General features: G+C 38.7%; 1 protein-coding gene across 1 annotated transcript in view; it reads left to right on the top strand.

Moving 5' to 3' along the window:
• The first annotated feature begins 1,696 nt into the window (after positions 1-1,696).
• Positions 1,697-19,377, top strand: part of LOC109917682 (ER degradation-enhancing alpha-mannosidase-like protein 3) — a 35,721-nt gene continuing 18,040 nt past the window's right edge. Inside the window, exons 1-8 of the mRNA XM_048613356.1 lie at positions 1,697-1,759; positions 2,572-2,677; positions 5,764-5,861; positions 11,906-12,031; positions 14,189-14,272; positions 15,627-15,710; positions 17,867-17,991; positions 19,100-19,265. Coding sequence (XP_048469313.1) covers positions 1,697-1,759; positions 2,572-2,677; positions 5,764-5,861; positions 11,906-12,031; positions 14,189-14,272; positions 15,627-15,710; positions 17,867-17,991; positions 19,100-19,265 — 852 coding nt within the window. The remainder of the gene's footprint in view (positions 1,760-2,571; positions 2,678-5,763; positions 5,862-11,905; positions 12,032-14,188; positions 14,273-15,626; positions 15,711-17,866; positions 17,992-19,099; positions 19,266-19,377) is intronic.

Consider the following 19,377-nt stretch of genomic DNA (forward strand, 5'->3'; position numbering starts at 1 on the left):
GCAATACACCAATTCAAAGTTTCAGCCTACCTCCTGACTCAAGTCCAGAAAACATTACACCCCGATCTTAACTCTTTAGAATTCTACTAAGTCCTTCAGGTTCTTTCCCATGGACTATGGAGACAATTTGTTGAGTACTTTCCAAGTCTGTTGACAGGGACTCTTCTCAAATTGGGATTGTAAACATTTTTCAGTTCTAATAACCTGCAGATTTTTAACCAATGCTGGTTTGGAAGTTTCAAAAATAGAACCCTTCAGCTGAAGTAACTGGTTCCCTGAACCATCTTGATCTCCTCCAAGGAGAGAAATTAAATACGCCTCAGAATTCAAGCCTGGAGTTTCCTGAACTGAATCAAGAAATGTTGCTTCAATTCTAGACTCTGCCAATACCGTAAAAAAAAAAAGCTAATGCCCTTTAATGCGTACCCTACCTGTCATAAACTCAACATTATAAATATCTTTCAATTAACACCACCGAGGCCTATGGTATTCTGCTTTATGGCAAGTGATGGATTGAATCTTTATTCCAGAAGGACTCTGAATTTTTTTAAAAGGTAAGAACTAAGTGACTATATCACCTAATGAAGGAGTTTGAGACTGAGAAAAGGAGCCCCTGGAAATCAAAAGATAACCAGTGAAAATCAAAATTAAGCCCTCAAAGATTTTTTGGGGAGCTCCTAAAATAAATTATTTTGAGCCTTGCTGAGACTCGCCTTGAGTACTGAATACAGTTTGGTTTTGTTATTTGAAAAAAATATATAATTTGTATTGGAAACAATTCAGAGAAGGTTAATTTGATTCATTCCTGGGATGAAAGCTTTAGGTTTATACCCATTAGAGTTTGGAAGAATGAAAGCTGACTTTATTGAAACACATAAGAACCTGAGAAGACTTGATAGTGTAGGTAGTGACAGATGTTTCCTCTTGTGAGGGATATTAGAACTAGGGGGAGAAAAAGGTCTCCTTTTTTAAGATAGAGATTTTTTTTTTCCCCGTGTGGGTTGTTACAATGTGAAATTCTTTTCCCCAAAAAGCAATGAAGACTGCATTATTCATTGCAGATTTTGGTAGTTTTGATAAACGGGGAAGTCAATGTTATAGGTGGCTGATGGGGTACGTATACTTGAGACTCGTCTTTTTGCATCTTCAGCTGTTTCATCAATGACCTCCCCTATATCATATGTTCAGAAGTGGCAATGTTCACCAATGATTGTGTAGTATTCAGTACCATTCATGACTCCTCAGATAGTGAAATAGTCCATGTTCAAATGCAACAAGATCTGGACAATATGCAGACTTGGGGTGACAAGTCGCAAATGATGTTCGCGCCACACAAATGCCAGGCAATGACCATCTCCACTAAGAAACAATCTAACCACTACCACTTGGCATTCAATGGCATTACTGTCGCTGAATTCCCTAACATCAATATCTTTACCATGGACCAGAAACTGAACTGGAATCGCAATTTACATATAGTGGCCTGCTCTTGTAGCTAGAGGCTAGGATCTAGCTATAAGGAACAAGTCAGGAGTGTGATGGTATACTCCCCACTTGCCTGAATGGATACAGCTCCAACAAAACTCAAGAAGTTCACCATCGTCCAGGAGAAAGCCCACTTAATTGGCACCACATCCACAAACATCCACTCCTCCACTATTGCTGTTCAGTAGCAGCAGTGTATACTACCTCCAAAATGCACTGCGGACAACACCCAAAATCCTTGGACAGTACCTTCCAAACTCACGACCACTTCCATGTAAAAGGACAAAGTCAACAGATACGTGGGAACAATTTCCATCCTAACCTTGGCTATATTCCTGGAGTGGGAGTGGATTTGGCTGGGGCTGGTACCTATTAAATTGACAGCCTAATGCCTCCAGCCGTCTGCAGGAAGCTGGGGACGGTTTAGCTGCCTGGAGATGGCCTCCTGATATTAGTGTGGGGAGCCTCCCTTCCTGCCTGGATATAGCTACAGACTTTAGGGGAGGTCTGCTGCACAGCGGCCTTGCAATAAAAACCACTTTTGTTGTCTAAAGTATTGAAAAGGCTGAAGGAAGATTACCTCAATTTTGAAGCCTGCTGCTGCTTTCAGACTGGAATACTTCTGATTGTCCCTCCAACTTAGAGAATTTTCCTATCCATAATTGGACAGGAAGCCTTTGCTCTGTCCAGCAATTATTTAGGTGCTTAAGGGAGAACAGAGTTCAGAAGTCCAAAGTGAAGATGCTGCTTTGTTTGGATGTCAAATTATGTTGTGCCCCCAGCAGAATATCCAGTTCAAATTATGGTGATACCTTCTCATTATACCCTTCTCTCTGTTCAGTACATCTAGTTGTGTAGTCAAATAGGGCAGAATAGGAAATTTTAGATGAATTAATTGGTAAACCTGTATTAAGCCAATATTTTGCCTTTAACCCATTTAAATAACAAATTGCCTAATATGTATGTTGTCTCATGCATTTGGTACTTTGCTTTTTGAAAAAGTTGGATTTTTACAGGAGCTAGTTATGCAATTTAAGATTTATTTTCTGTTTCATGATACATGGCAAATAATTTTTTATCCTGTAGGAATATGCACGGAGAGCAATGGATTTCCTATGGGAGAAAAGACAGAGAGGCAGTGATCTCGTGGGGACAGTGATCAACATTCACAATGGTGACTGGATCAGGCGGGGTGAGTATAGCACCTTTTATCTAATGTGTGTCAAAATTCACAATGCAAATTGCACTTAAATTCTTTAGCTTTATGTAAACCTCGTGGAAATGTGAAGTGCATACTTGCAGCACGGAAACACTCAAACCCATACACCTTTCATAACTCATTGTACTTCTCAGATATCATATCTCTTTTTAATCCGTTCTCCAACCTGTCCCTAGGTCTTCAACATTTACCTCCAATGTCAGTAGACACCAACCAAGAATATCTGGACCTGCTGTAATAAATTCTGCAGCCTCTTATCCGTTTAATTTCTTCCCTGGCTTTAATACTGGCTTTAAATATGAAAGAAATGTACTGTAGTTAATTGCTTTATTTTAGTTGGACATCACTGGTAATGTGTAGAAGTACAGGATAAATTAAAGACCTGTATAATAAAGGGTTCTCTAGGTAAGAATGATCATAACATGATAGGATTTCACATTCCCTTTAGCAATGAGAAAATGTGGGTCTGTAAGTATGTTTTAAACTTAAAAATGACAGTTGCAAGGTTGGTTAAACTGGACTGGGTAAATAGGTTAAAAAGGTTAAAGGCTCAGAGAAGCAGTGCCAAAGATTTGAAGAGATATATTCTGTTTATTGTTATGAATATATTTAATAGAAGAATACTCTACCGGAATAACACACAACCCATGACTAAGCAAAGAACCTAAGGATAGTATCATATTAAAAGAAAACATGTAATACAGTGTGGAGCTGTAGGAACACAGCAGGTCAGGCAGCATCAAAGGAGCAGGAGAGTCGATGTTTTGGGTTGAGACCCTTCATCAGGATTGGGGAGGGAGAAGGGAGCTTGGAAATAAATAGAGGGAGGGGGGTGAGGCTGGGGGAAGGTCAGTGGGTTGGTGATAGATGGATTCAGATAGGGGGTTGTGGAGAAGGGTCATGGGAAGGGTGGAGCAGATAGGTGAGAAGGGTGATGGACAGTTGCGTCAGGTCATGATATTTTTACTGAGGGGAGATGAGTCTGGCTTGTATTCTACACATCCTTGGTTCACAGAGGCAGTTGCATGTATAAGTACAGCTGCCTTCAGTCAGGTCCAGTTTCAGGAGAATGTCCAAGATGACCAGAGTTCTTCAGAGAGATAGGGTAGCCTTTGGAGAAGTAGGACAACTTTTTGCAACACACTAGAGGCACATGAGATGCCTTTTGTAAGTGGTCAAATATCCTTTGGGATTGTTAAAATGTGTATTTTTAAAAAATGGATAAGCTCATTCAAACAGTCAAGCTGTCAAGACATTTAAATCTCCTAGCTTTTTAAATAGTCAAAAATAAACTGCACAGTAAAGAGAAAAATAGATTTAATGCTTGCTATTTCTGTCTTCATTAGCCTGAAAACTATCATTATACCATTTATGTTGCATGACTAATTTTGTAATCCCTTGTGTCACTGTGCAATGCCTGTCAGTTAACAGTTTGACACTTGCAAGTGTTTAGAGTCTTTGAAATGCCTGTGCAATTGCAAATACCTAATTTTATAAGTAATCAAACAGTTGAAAGAAGTTCAATGTCGTGGACAGATTTTACCCATAAATATTTTGTTTTAAACACTGAATTTGTTAATAGACAATTAGAAGTTATTTTATCACAGAATTGGCCTTGAAGTCCACCAGCGTGGATACTGGGTGCATTTGCATGGAAGGTGTAAGGGCAAACAAGGGTGTTAGGAGGCATGGTTGGCATGAGTCAGCAGTAGTTGGCATATGGCAACAAGGGGAAATTAATCCACCTAGCCTCCATGTCCGTGGACACTATGGGGCAATTTAGCATGGCCAATCCACGTAACCTGCACATCTTTGGACTGAGAGAGGAAACTGGGGCACCCAGAGGAAACCCACGCAGAAGTGAGGGTGGAATGTGCCAACTCCACACAGTCGCCCAAGGCTGGAAAAAACCCGTGTCCCTGGGCAGTGCTAACCACTGAGCCAACATCCTGCCCTGCTGAGATTCTGCCACAATATTTCCTGTCCTGAATCTGGAACTGGGGGCACAGTTTAAAAATAAGGGATCTTTCATTTAAGGCGGAGGTGGGGAGAAATTTCTTCTTACAAGCATCGTTGGTCTTTGGAATTATCTTCCCCATTGAACAGTGAGCTTGGCTGTTGAATCAAGGCTGTTTGACAAATTGTTGATTTTGCCAAGGGAAATGAGAGTTTTGGGGGCAGGCAGGAAAATAAGAGTTAAGGCAACAATCAGATCAGCCATGGTTTCATTGAATGGTAAAGCAGGATTGAAAGGCCAAATGGCCTGTCATTTCTCCTTATTCTTGTGTTCTCCAATTATTCAACCAAAAAACAATTACTTTGTTGGTCTCTCAATCGATGACAGTGTCAACATGACATTTGCTAAGTAAACCGCCAAAGGTGCACAACAGTTTGCTGAGAGGTTATCACATAACCTATTAGAAGACGAAAGTTTTGTCTCTCAGTAAACTGGTTAGCAAGAAAATAGTGTAGGTCTATTTGCCTTGTGTTTGCTTAATTGACATTAGATAATCTGCAGTTGTACTATCACTTTTGTTTTGGTGGGAAAATAGAAGTATAACTTTACCAAAAACAAAATGCTGAAGATTCTGATATAAAAGCAGAAGAAGATAGATTTTTGTTGGGTGAATCAAAAATTATTGGGAGTGGATGGAAATGTGAAATTGAAAACAACAGATCAGCCATAATCTTATTGAATGGTGGAGCAAGCTTGAAGGGCTGAATGGCCTAATTCTGCTAATTCTCCTGTTCATGTGTGCGCTAGAAATACTAAGTATAACTTCACAGTCTCACTTCCAAGTGATATACAAACTGTCTCTCTGGGAAATTCTTTTCAGAGCTGTCACTTTATAAACCTGCTTTCCAATATGTTTGTGTAGGAGAAACCACATGTTTTCCAGTGTTGTAAATTAGCATGTACTTACATGCACAGCTCCTTTTGTTACTGTTGTAGTCACGTCTTTTGTATTACTGACGTACTTAACAATCAATGATACAAATTCATGATATATTTCCTATCAGTTTTTGAGATCCTACTAACTGATTCATTGTATTCTAAGACAGTGGAGTGGGTGCTGGAATAGACTCATACTACGAATATTTGTTGAAGGCCTATATCCTGCTGGGAGATGATGTATATTTGGAGAGATTTAATACAGTAAGTCTTGTATTCTTTTTCTTTTTAAAGGTATTCAGTCCTAAGATCTTGAAATGCTAAAGGAAAAATCTGTTACTGTGTGGCCGACAGACATGGAGAGTTAGTGTAGCATGTGATGCGTCAGATATAAGACTTGGGCTCCTGTGCTGACCCCAAATCAACTGGATTTTTGCTGACTAAGAGCAGAGGCCAGACACTGCACACTGCCCAGATAATTGGAACACTGGTAACTGTAAGGCATTGACTGAAGGCCTTCGAGTGGATCATTTTGTCTCTCCTCTGGCTAAGGAATAATGTGTGTTACATGGGGACCCAAAAGGGATTGGAAAATGTTACAATGTAGCAAAGCTCCCTTGGCACTGTTGAGTGAGTTGGAAGTATATAATGGTAAGTGTTGCAGAATGTAAGTATGGCACTTGCACAAAATACTTACTATATGCAAATCACATAACAAGTAGGAAGGTGACCCACCAACAAAGATAGTCAATTCTGATCTCACTAATTAACATTATGTCCAAAGCATCATGTTGTACTGTACATAGAGAATGTATGCTAATGAATATTCAGCCTTCAAGCAGCAATGGTAATAATGCAATATACTGGAACAAACCATTATTGCAATTAATAATTTGTAGGATGTTCCCAAAGTTATTTAATGAATTGTCAATTTGGAGTGGCCATTAAATAGAATAGACTTATTGCAAATTTATTATTGCAAGTAAAGTTGTACTTCTGCCAAAACTTGTTCTTCATTAATGGAATTGGTAGTTGGTCCAAGTGGCATCTCCAGATTTTTAAGGAAAAATAGTAGCTAATAAATGTAACAGGACAGCCCAGTGATGTTTTAATGAAATTAATGTTTTTTTTACAAAATGACTTCAATGTAATCCAGAGTGGTTTTTCCATTATACTAATTGGGTAAAAGAAGAGGACCTTGGGTTCCCTAAACACATTAACTAAATGAAACCAGGTGCCATTTGATAATATGAACTACCTCCAAAATGTACTATGAAACAAAAGCATTAGTTAATGCAATGGTGTTCGGAAACGTACGCAATTAAAATCCAAACACGTCGACACCTTCAGACAGTGATAAAGTGGCTGTCACTCTGAGGAGCAAACTAATCTAAGTAAAAAGCAAACTTTTTGAAAGAATTAATAAAATTAAAGCATCCTTTACTTCCCAGACAATAAGAAAAATTTGAATGTATGAAATGTTACAAGTTGTCAACCTAAATGTCAATTAATTTGCATCACAAATATGTAATAAAAGAAAGACTTGCATCTACATCCTGCATTTCATTGCCACAGGTACCTCAGAGTGTTTTGGAGCCAGTGAAGTAGTTTGGAAGCATAGTTACTGTTATGGTGTAGGAAATGTAGAAGTTAATTTGTGCTCAGTAAGTTCCTCCAATCAGCACTGATAATTACCAGTTAATCTGTTTTAGTGTTGTTAGTTAAAAGATAGGTTTTTTTTTCCAGTTAATTGATTGAATTTGGGCACTGCTGGCAAAGACAGCATTTGTTGCACAATTCTAATTTTTAATTTTATTCATATCTGTGAGCATTATTGGCTAGGTCAGCATTTATTTCCATTCCCTAATTCCCCTGGAGGAGGTGGTAGTGTGCTGCCTTCCTGAACTGCTGTGGTTTTGGGGTTTATGGATACTACTATGTTTTAAGAAGGAGTTCCAGGATTTTCAACCCGTAGCAGTGAAGGAATTGATATAGTTCTAAATCATAATGCAGTGAGACTTGGAGGTGAACTGGTAGAGGTGGTGCTGTTCCTGTTTATCTGCTGCCCTTGTTCTTTTAGAGGGTGGAGGTGTCAGGTTTGGAAAGTACTAATGAAGGAGCTTAGTCCACTACCACAGTGCATCTTAAATATGGTACAAAGTGTCATCATAGTGTACCAGTGTTGAAGCTGGTGCCTTGGATGGTGACAAGATTCTTGGACCTACTTGTGCCTTGTAGATAGTAAACTGTCACTGGGGAGACAGTACAAGAATTGCTTGCTCCAGAATTCCTAACTTCTGACCTGCTTTTCTAGAGTTTTGTATGGTTAATCCAGTTCAGTTTCTGGTCAACAGAAACCCTCAGTTACCCTCAGGCTGTTGATAGTTGAGATTTCAGCAGTGGTAATGCCATTGAAGTCGTATGCAATGGTTAGATTCTGTCTTATTGGAAAAAGTCATTGTCTGGTATTTGTGTGGTCCCTACCTCTAAGCCAGGAGCCCTGAGTTCAAGACCTATGTACTCCAGATGTGTAATAACATCTCTGAACAGGTTGATTTTACAAATATCTACACTAAGAACTCCTGCAACAATGTCCTTAGACTGAGATGATTGACCTCCAACAGCCACCACCACCTTATTTATGTTGGGTATGACTCCAACCAGTGGAGAATTTTCCTCTGATTCCTATTGACTCCAGTTTACTAGAACTCCTTCACACAATAATCAGTCAAAGGCACCCTTGATGTCAGGTTAGTCACTGTTGCCTCATTTCAAGTCAATATTGGTTTAAAGCTGTAACAATACCAGGGGCTGAGTAATCCTGATGGAGTCCAAACTGAGCATCACTGTGCAAGTTATTTCTAAGTGTTGCCTGCCAGCACTGTTGACAACCCCTTCGATCACTTTGTTATGGACTGAGAGTAGGTTGATTGATTGCGCAGTGAAAAGCCAATTTGAATTTGCCCTGCTTTTTGTGGACAGATGTACCTGGACAGTTTTCCACATTGCTGGATAATTGCCAGTGTATTAGCTGTACTGGAACAACTTGGCTAAATTGTGTGGCTAATTCTAGAGCATATGTCATCAGTTGCCTCATTATAGGAAGGATCTGGAAGCTTTAGAGAGGGTGCAGAGGAGATTTACCAGGATGCTGCCTGGAATAGAGGACAGGTCTTATGAGGAACGGTTAAGGGAGCTAGGGCTTTGCTTGTTGGAGTGTAGAAGGATGAGAGGTGCCTTGATAGAGCTTGATAGTACAAGATGATGAGAGGCATAGATAGTGGATAGCCAGAGACTTTTTCCCAGGGCGGAAATGACAATTACGAGGTGGCTTTATTTTAAGGTGATTGGAAGAAGGTATAGGGGAGATGTCAGAGGTAGGTTCTTCACACAGTGGTGGGTGCATGGAATGCACTGCCAGTGGTGGTAGTAGAGCCAGTAGAGACATTTAAGTGACTCTTGGAGAGGCACATGGATGATAGTAAAACGAAGGGTATGCAGGTTAGTTTTTGATCTTAGATTAGGATAATAGGTTGGCACAGCATCGTGGGCTGAAGGGTCTGTACTCTGCTGTACTGTTCTGTTTTCTATATACTATTGCTGGAATGTTGTCAGGGCCTGTACCCTTTTCAACATCCAGTGCCTTCAGCTACTTCTTGATGTTCTGTTGAGTGAGCGAAATTAACTGGCAATTATAGTGCAGAGGACATCATGAGGAGGCTGAGATGGATCAACTGCTTAATCTTTCTAGCCGATGACGGTTGCGAATACTTCAGGCTCCTCTGTTGCATTGTTCTGTGGTAGGTTCCCACACCATTACTGATGAGAGTTGTTTGTGGAAATGCTTCTTCCTGTTTAATTATTCATCACTTTTCGCAACCGAGTGAATAGTTTTCACCTATTCACAAAGGTTTCAATTGATCCATTGGTTGTGAGATCTCTGATCCCTGCTTATTGCATGGCTTCCACTGTTCCCATGCAAGTAGTTCTGTGTTGTAGCTTTACTGTATTTCCTTCATTTAATCGATATGTCAGCAATGAGGTTGAATATAATTTTTCTGCTGATGTCTCACAGCGCCTCATGAATGTCCAGTTTGAAGTTGTTAAATCTGTTTGAAATCTATCCCACTTAGCACAGTAATAGTGCCACATAACTCAATGGCAGGTATCCAGAATGTGAGACTGGACTTTGTTTCACACAAGGGCTGATCCCTAATACCATCATGAACAGATGCACCTTCAATAGGTAGACTAGTGAGGACAAGACAAGGTAGGCTTTTCTCTATTTGATCGTTCCCTCACTCTTTGTGCACTCGTTCTAACCAGTATACCCAGGGGGATTACTCAATTGCTGTTCTTCAAAACAGTTTTATGAGATCATTTGTATACATCTGTATGACCAGATGCTGCTGAAGTTTCATATCTCCTTTGAAAGACAACATCTCCACAGTGCTCTTTTGGTACTGCACTTAAATATCAGCTTTTGTCTTGTGTTCAAGTCTTTGGTAAGATTTAAAACTACAGCCTTCAAACTCAGAGGTGCGAGCACCGCTAACCAGGACAACAAGGTCATGAATGGTTTAGTTCAGCCTGAGATGATGACTGCACAGGGACCGTGAAAGGGTCAAGAGTGGCAGTACAGAAACAGAGCTGAATGTTGGTAATGTAGATATGCTATGTCCCAACTGCAGATAACACTAGGCTGTTAATCCACAGACCCAGATAATGTTCTGGGGACCCTGGTTCAAATCCTGCCATGGCAGATGATGGAACATGAGTTTAATACAGTATGTAATTAAGTGTCTAGTGATGATCATTGTCGATCGTCAGAAAAACCTATCTGGTTCATTTATGCTGTTTTAGGGAATGGCATTATTGTCCATCCTTATCCTATAAGTGGTTAATTCTTAACTCTAGGCAAATTAGGGATGGGCAATAAATGCGGGCCTAGCCAGCGACATCCACATCTGCATTAAAAAAAAACCCGTCAAGTTGGATAAAGGAGTCAAAAATAGATCCTTGGGTGACTCCAGAAATAGCAGAGTAGGGCTGAGATGTTCTATGGTCATGACTTGTACTGTTTTTTTTTATATTTGACTTCATCCCATCCGATCAACATTGTCTTTCTTTCTCTGCCATGCACTTAGGGAGCTTCCCCTTAAATACGTTCCTGATGCAATAAAGCACTAATAAATATTTAAAGTAATTAAGTGAACAATTGGTATTTAATTTGACAGATGTTTTCCCGGTGTCTTTCCTTCTCTTATGATGGGAAAAATTCAGGTATCTTTGCTTGATTGATGGAAACCTGTCTGCTTGATTTTAATCCTTTGGCTACATTCATTAATCTGACAATTGTACCAGGTCATTGCATTGGGTAGTGTAGACCTAAGTTTTTAAAATATCAACTGAGACAGCTTGTGCCTAGAAAACTGTAGCCCTGGAACAACATTCTCTTATTGAATATTCTTTTATGTGGTGCAATCGGCACTAATAGATTTATTTACCATTTAAAAATAATGGTAATCCTAATGGAATTAATGTTAAAATGTATGCTGTAATTTCTATTCAGACTCTGCATTTATTTTTTGATGCTAACTCTTACAATTTATTTTGCACTTACTCATTTAATGTACTATTATTTTATACTTTCAACTGACTTATTTTTTGGACAGAGAGATAATTCAGACTAAAACAATGCTGAATAGTTGGTTTAGTTTGTATGTGACTTTTAATTTGAGAAGTATAAAATCCAGGAAGTGCTTTTAGCTCCTATCTGATATATTAAAATAATGGTTCTGTTAAAATTAAAAGATGAACTTTGAATCTGCGTCATTGTTTAATGAAATTCTATTTAAAAACCCTGAAAGAGGGAGGTTAGTTTGAATTCCTAGAAAGTATTTAGATTAGTTAGTTTCCGAGAATTCTAGGAAAAAAAACTTTAATATGAAAGACATTTGTTCAGCAGAGTCCCTCTGTCATCTGTTTGCACCTCGTGGAACAATGTCAGATATAAATATGGAGGGATGCATAGTAGAGCACTAGAAAACTGCTATGTTGTGTGAATAGGGGTGGAGAGGGTTGGGGGAGAATGTTATCTGAAGACCTGAGCAGCACCAAATTATAAACACATTCTGTGTCTCAAATTTGAGTCAGTATGAGCTAGACTCAAGTGTGTTTAAATATTAGATGTTGATGCGAATACATTGTTTTAAACAATCTTTGATTTTGCTCTGTTTCCGTGAGTGAGACAAATAAATGAGATTATCATAAAATGTCCATTTCAACTTTTATTTCTTTTAATCTAGCACTATGCAGCCATAATGAAGTACATTAGTCAGCCTCCCCTGCTTCTCGATGTTCATATGCATAACCCTACTATTAATGCCAGAAAATGGATGGATTCACTTCTTGCATTTTTCCCAGGCTTGCAGGTAGGGGATGCATTTTTGTTTTGATTTGAGATAATTAGCATGCATGTAATTAATATTAAAAATTAATTATGGCTTGATGAAAACCAATATGTAAAAAATTTACACACTTAGACCAAGCGTGTGTAGGACATGGCATAAAATGTTAACCCTGTGACCAATGTATTCAGTCTCAACTTACGTAAACACCCATTCAGTCATGGAACTGTGTTTCACTTTAGGATTATCAGTACATTGAAAATATTTCAATGTTATGCTACTTTTCATTTCCAAACATATATGCTAAAGTGAGAGTCAGTCCCACAACTGAATGGGCATCTGTTAGAATGGACGTGTCACTGTAAAAATTCAGTATATCATAGATATTGTACATTTGCTTTAATCAAAATCTCAGTTTGTTGATGGTTCCAATTTATAGGATTTAATGCATATGAACATTTTTAGACCAGCCTTCACGGGACTAAAAAAATGAAGAAGGCTTTGGTCTTCTGAAGTCAGTTTGATGAAGACCTTCCATCCGTTTTAATCCATACTCACTTTCTTGAATACAAAATGGAGCTGCTCTTGTCATTTAGAACAGCTTTATCATTTTACTAGATTATGATTGACACCTCAGACTGACCTGAAAGTTGATCCTAAAGCTGAGTTACATTACAGTATCATTAGGTGTAGAGTGCAGAAGGTCATTCAGATTATCATGGCCCACATTCTCCATGGAGTGGCAATTATCTTCAGATTGCCATTCACCACTGCTTACATTTCTTCTGGGGTCCTCCAAACCTGGCTTCCCCAGAAATTCAGAAAGAACTTTCGTTTGATACCTCCATGACAATGCTGGAGAGCCAAGAATGAACTTCTCTCTTTATGGAGTAAGCCATATTAAAAAGTGGTAGGGTGCGGATGCAGGTGGGTGGGGTATCAGGTGGATAGCTTACTAGGTGGATGCAGTTTTAGGGAGTGATCAGGGTATATGGATAGACATGTGGAATCAGGGGTCAGTGCAAATAACTTGTATGGTCAGTTCTGTACTTTGCCATGTATTAGTCTAAGCTCTTTGCTGTCTAATGATTCCTGCATAACTATTCAGGCAAGTATTGTGGAAATATAGTCTCCAAGGGGAGTCAAAGACTTGTGTGCGATGGTGGTGGGGGTCTCAGGAAGCAATGGAATTGTCACCAGAAGTTAAAACTTTCCACGGAATTCCAAAATGATTTGGGCCCAAGTCTGTGCTGTCTGTTTTCCAGAGCAATGCAAGAAGTATTGCTCTACACCCTGATTTAGAAATTGTTAAACATGGAATTATTCACAACTGCAAGTAGTTGGGGATAAAGATTAATTAGAGTAAGGAATGTACTTGTACATATTTTTCATCACATGTATGGTTATCCGATTAGTTGGCCTTTTTCAGATTTTAGATCATTGTTAATTTTTGTTTTGGATTACATACGTTGTCCTTTTCTACAGTGATAATATTAATGGATGATCCACACGCACCACTTATTTTCAGACATTTTAGCTCACTTTGCACTTTTTTTTTTCCTTTCTCTCCATTTCTGAATATGCTCAGAAATTGTGTAACAGAACATGAAGGCCGTTTGAACTGTTCAGTGTTGAAAAGAAACCTGAAGTTCTATTTGTACAAATCACAACAAATAAAGGACTTGTGGTGCTTGTAGGAAGAAACCTGAAACTCCTGATTGTGGTTTAAGGTTCTTGCGAAGATTTGTAGCCCAGGTTGTGGATGAGGTTATTGGCTTGCTTGCTGGTACTTAACAGACCAGATACCAAGCGGAGTAGAACAACATTGCTTCATCGGAAGCCTCACTGATGATGTCACCTAGCACAGTAACGAAACATGTGTACGATAACCAGTCAGCTCGGCAAGTAAGCCAACAACCTTATCCTTTTGTGATGTGTTTTATATCCAATTCCTGTTTCATGCTTCATTTTGATTTTATTCAAACAAAATACAACAGACTTGAAATTATGGTGTGGATTATTATTTTGTTTTAGGATTATCTTAATCATAGGTGAAGAATTTCTAAACGGAAACAAACAGCTTGAAGAAAACATTTCCATTTTGTCTGATTATGCCTTTAGATAAATTCATCCAACTATGACACGATTAGCACAAATTTCCAGAATATTTTTTGTCCTTAGGTACTAAAAGGGGACTTGCAACCTGCAATAGAAACTCATGAAATGTTGTACCAGGTTATACAGCGACACAAATTTCTACCAGAGGTAAGGAGATTGCTGAAGTTCATTGCATAAGTAGATTTTAATAAAACATGCAGCTTATTTTGGGAATTTAATTCCTGTTGGCCTTAAAATCACTCCCTTTCTCTGCTTGCTACCTTCCAACCCTTTTCGGACACTGCAAACTAGGTCAGTTCTCTTGTGATAAAAGAAGTTTCAGACTTTTCCTCATTTAGGACTTACTCTTCTGGCTCTGTGTTTAAATTAAAATGCTTTGTTAAATCACTGTTTGGAAAAGATTTTCCTGATGGTGCATTTTTAAGTTGTGACTGCAGTGTCCTTTTGATAAGTGACAAGTAGTCTTTAGCACACTAGACTTGAATGACAATGTAAACAGAATTATTTACAAGTAGATTCCAGACTCTCTCATTTTCTTCAATTACTTATTGTTGCAGTTTTTTAAAAATTAGTTGTTAAAGGCAGCAGTTTCTTTGGAAGACAGGAATCGAAGTAGATGCTCACTTTCATGTTTTGATAAGCCGGTCAAGTATGTTTTAAGCATTTTCAAGAAATCCCAATTCATTATAATAGTATATAAACATTTCAAATGCATTTTGGATGTAACTGCACCTGCTCAAGGATAGGGAAAGTCTAGGCTTCCTCACATGGAGAATCTGCCTTCTGGCCCCGACAGATTCTTTGTCAGAAGTCAACTAGATTGACAGGCTTAGCTCCTAGATAGGTGGAAAGTACTTGAGAAGAGCTGGTAGATTCAGTTCCGACTCTGGAAGGGTATGTGTAAGTGGATGGGCAGAGTCCGATCTCAAATGACGGGAGGAGACATCCAAGACTTGACTCTGGAGGCTTTTCTATGGGAAGGGGATTTGGAGAACTGAGCAAAGCACTCTTTTTCACCACCTATCCCACGACTAATGCTTTTTGAAGCTTACATCACTTTGTTCCAGATCTTGGATTTCCTGGGAAATCTTTTGGACCCATTGTAAAACGTGGAGGTTAAACCTGAAGCTACCTGTCATTACTTGATTTAAAATCACAATCTGCCTCCTGGGAACCTAAATTCTACTCCAGTACCACCTAGAAATCAGTGCATTGGTTGACAACTAAGATTACATGCCATCTGAATAGACATCCAGTAAGTAGAATGAAGGTGGCAGCAAGGATGTGTACATTTGTATAAAATTAGAGGTCTTGATATTCCTGATTAAATGACAGCAAATTCTTGCTCATGCATGGCCTAATATTAAGCAGTCTGGTATCATATCTCCAAAGCAGATAAGAAAATTGGTGGAAAGTTGAACTTTAATATGTATAAGTTTTTTATTTTGCCTCCCACAGGAGTCACTTATGATTTAAATTTGTCTGATTTGTATTTTCAAAGGCTTTTACCACTGACTTTGCAGTTCATTGGGCTCAACATCCTTTAAGACCAGAATTTATTGAAAGTACTTATTTTCTTTACAAGGTTAGTAATCCCCATGAACCACTAAATTCTTTGTGCAAAATTTAACAATTCAATATTCTGCAGATTAAAGAAAGTAGAAATTCTCCATCTTGTCAGATTTGTTATCTGGTGCCATTTATAGTCATTTATTTTCACTTAAAATTTCTAATGGTGGTGTTCTGTTCCTTTCTTCCTTAATATTCTTAAATTTTTCATATTTTATTCATGTCTCAAGAAAGCCTGCAGAATAGAGGATACTGCAATATGAACATAGCCATAAGATAATCAGGCCATTTGGCCCATCGAAGTCTGGTCATCCATTTGATCATGGCTGATATGTTTCTCAACTCGCTTCTCCTTTAACCATTGATTGTCTTACTAATCAAAAACCTATCTATTTCTGTCTTAAAGACACTCAATGGCTTGGCCTCCACAGCTTTCTTCAGAGTTCCACAGATTCATCATTCACCTTCTGACTGAAAAATTTCCTCCTTTTCTTAGTTCTAACGGGTGGTCCCTTCATACTTCGCTGTACCCTCAGATCCTAGTCTTTCCTATTAGTCGAAACATCCCCACGTCCACTCTATCCAAGCCTCTCGTGTTCTGTAAGTTTCAATGAGATTCCCTCTCTTCCTCCTAAACTCCAAGTAAGGACCCAGAATCCTCAACCACTCCTTTACGTGATAAGCCCTTCATTCCTAGGATCATTCGTGTCAATAAATTCCTTAAATACAGGGTCTAAAACTGCTCACAGTATTCCGAATGACCAGAGCCTTAAACAGGCTCAGCAGTACATCTCTGCTTCTGTATCTAACCCTCATGAAATGAGTGTGAACGTTGCATTTGCTTTCCAAACTGCCACCTGAACCTGCATGTTAACCTTAAGAGAATCCAGAACTAGGACTCTCAAGTCCATTTGTACCAAGACTTCCCCACTTAGAAATTAGTTTATGCCTCTATTCTTCCTAACAAAATGTATGACCTCATACTTTCCCACATTGTCTTCCATCTGCCACTTCTTTGCCCACTGTCCAAGCCTGTCCCAAGTCCTTCAACAGCCTCCCTGCTTCCTGTTCCTCACCTATCTGTGTGTCATCTGCAAACCTACCAACAATGCCCTCAATTCCTTCATTCAGATTGTTAATACACAAAATGAATAGCTGTGGTCCCAACACTGATTTGTGTGGAACTCTAGTAGTCGCTGGCTGCCATCCTGGAAAAATAAACCTTTATCCCTACTCTCTGCCAGTCTGCCAATCCTCTATCTATGCCAGTAGCTTGCCTCTAATGCCATGTTCTCTTATCTAGCTGCCTCCTGCGCAGTACCTTGTCAGATGCCTTCTGGAAATCCAAATAGATCACGTCCACTGGCTTTTCTTTGTCTAACTTGTCTGTCACCACCTCAAATTATTCTAACAGATTTGTCAGGCATGACCTCCCCTTGATGAAGCTTTGCTGACGCAGCCGTATTTTACCATGCACTTCAATGTACTCTGCGCTCTCACCCTTAATAACGGACTCTAAAACCTTAACAATCACCAAGGTCAGGCTAATTGGTCTGTAATTTCCATTCTTCTACCTCACTCCCTTCTTAAACAGGGGTGTCACATTAGCTATTTTCCAGTCCTCTGGGACTCTCCAATCACCAATGCCTCCACAATCTTCTCCACTATCTCCTTCAGGACCCTCGGATGTAGTTCATTTAGTCCGGGTGATTCATTCACTTTCAGACCTTTGAGCTTCTCCAGCACCTCCTTCGTGATGGCCACTACATACATTCACCTCTTTCCCCCGACTCTCTCGAAGTTCTGGTATGCTGCTGATGTCTTCGAAGGTGAAGACTGCAAAATATGTGTTGAGTTCCTCTGCCATTTCTTTGTTTACTCATTACTACTTCTCCAGCCTCCATACGGAGTGCAAGAATTCTAGCTAAATCAGAAAATCTGATGATGTGGCTGCTTTAATGTGACTTCTCACTAACATTTCTTTCTATTTAATAATAATGTCATTGCACATCTTTTTTTGTAATCAATAATTACCATTTATTTCTGAGTGGAAGTGTATTAGAAATTGTTTAAGAAGAACCTCCAGTCTCTTAAAGTAGAAAATGCTGTTCCTCAGGTCAGCTTTCTATCACCACATCTAATCTGCTTTTCTATTTTTATCTTTGCAATCAGGCCACCAAAGACCCTTATTATCTACATGTTGGCAAATCTGTTGTGGATAGTTTGAACCAGCATGCACGAGTGCCTTGTGGCTTTGCTGCTGTGCAAGATGTCCGAACTGGCAATCATGAGGACAGGTAAATTGTTGCCAGGAGTTCAGTATAACTTGCAACAATCAGTCCAAAAATTCACTGAGTCATTCACTTTTTAAGGTCAGAACAGTCTGACTAAATGAGCCCATTGCTGGGTGAATGTTCAAAGAAGAAGATTAATATTTGTTTTAGTCCACTTTAATTTAAAGTGGCCAGCAGAGAAATACTATCCTGTGTTCCTGAAATGAATGAAATCTATGCTCTTGAAACAAATGAAGCATAAAATCAATTAATTAAAGATAGAAATGCCTTTGAAAGCAAAGATAGCTTATCCCTTAATTTTTTTTTACAAGGCCTTGGTGGCAGAGTTGGGGGAAATTTGAAAAGTGTAAAAATCCGTGGGTGTAATCTTTTAATGAAAATATGAGTGTCTGTTTTCTCCCATAATTATTTTATTGTTGAAAGCATGTGTATTTTTTCTTAAAAAGCATGCTTCAGTTAAACATTTCAGTGATGTTTATGGGCCCATAATTTTAAAGAAAGTAAGCATTCATTTTTAGTACCTGTTGTTTACCTTAAGTTTATTACTTTTATTAATTGCCATCAAATCTTGGCAAATGTTTGAGATGTTTATTGAATGCTGTTCTTAATATCTCTGTTTTAAAATAAAAATGGAAATATAACAACATGAATATGGATAATCTTTCTAAGGCTTCACAGCCTTTCTGTTTTATTGTCCACGCTATAACTAATGTTCCTCAAAGAGATATACAATTCTGATTTCAACTTCATGTTTTTGCCCCCCCGTGCAGATGCTTGTGGTAAAGTTAAATATTGGCATTTGTCTGATGTGACTACCAACTAAATTTACGTAATTTTGGCAAACTGAATGCATCCCCTTTGGCAGATGAAATAGTAAAATCTGAATAATTGTATTCTGTTCCGGGCATGCTTGTTCAAGACAAAATTAAATCATAATCTCAGCCACACAAATGTAATGTTTGTGTTCAGAAGCAGTTAATTATTTGCTATTGATCTAAAATCTAGCATGGTATGTTTCTTTTTAAATGGGAATTTTGAATGTCTGACCATAAAGTTATAAGACTGTTTGAATTACTGCACTGTATGTTAGCATTTTTATTCTTCTCTTAAGGATGGATTCATTCTTTCTGGCTGAGATGTTCAAATACCTCTATTTGCTGTTTGCTGATGACAGTGAACTGCCCTTCAACATTGATGATTATATTTTCACCACTGAGGCTCATTTACTGCCTCTTGCACTAGCCACAGTTTGTCATACCTGTAGTAAGAATATAACGGTAGGTCACTGTGGTATCATTGCCATTTTTGCACTCTATCTCGCATGTTTTTCCATCGTAGTACTTAATTAAATGATTAAGACTTAAGTTAGACCACACCTGATTTGAATTG

This window comes from Rhincodon typus, chromosome 28 (assembly GCF_021869965.1).
Source record: "Rhincodon typus isolate 14 chromosome 28, sRhiTyp1.1, whole genome shotgun sequence".
NCBI lineage: Eukaryota > Metazoa > Chordata > Chondrichthyes > Orectolobiformes > Rhincodontidae > Rhincodon > Rhincodon typus.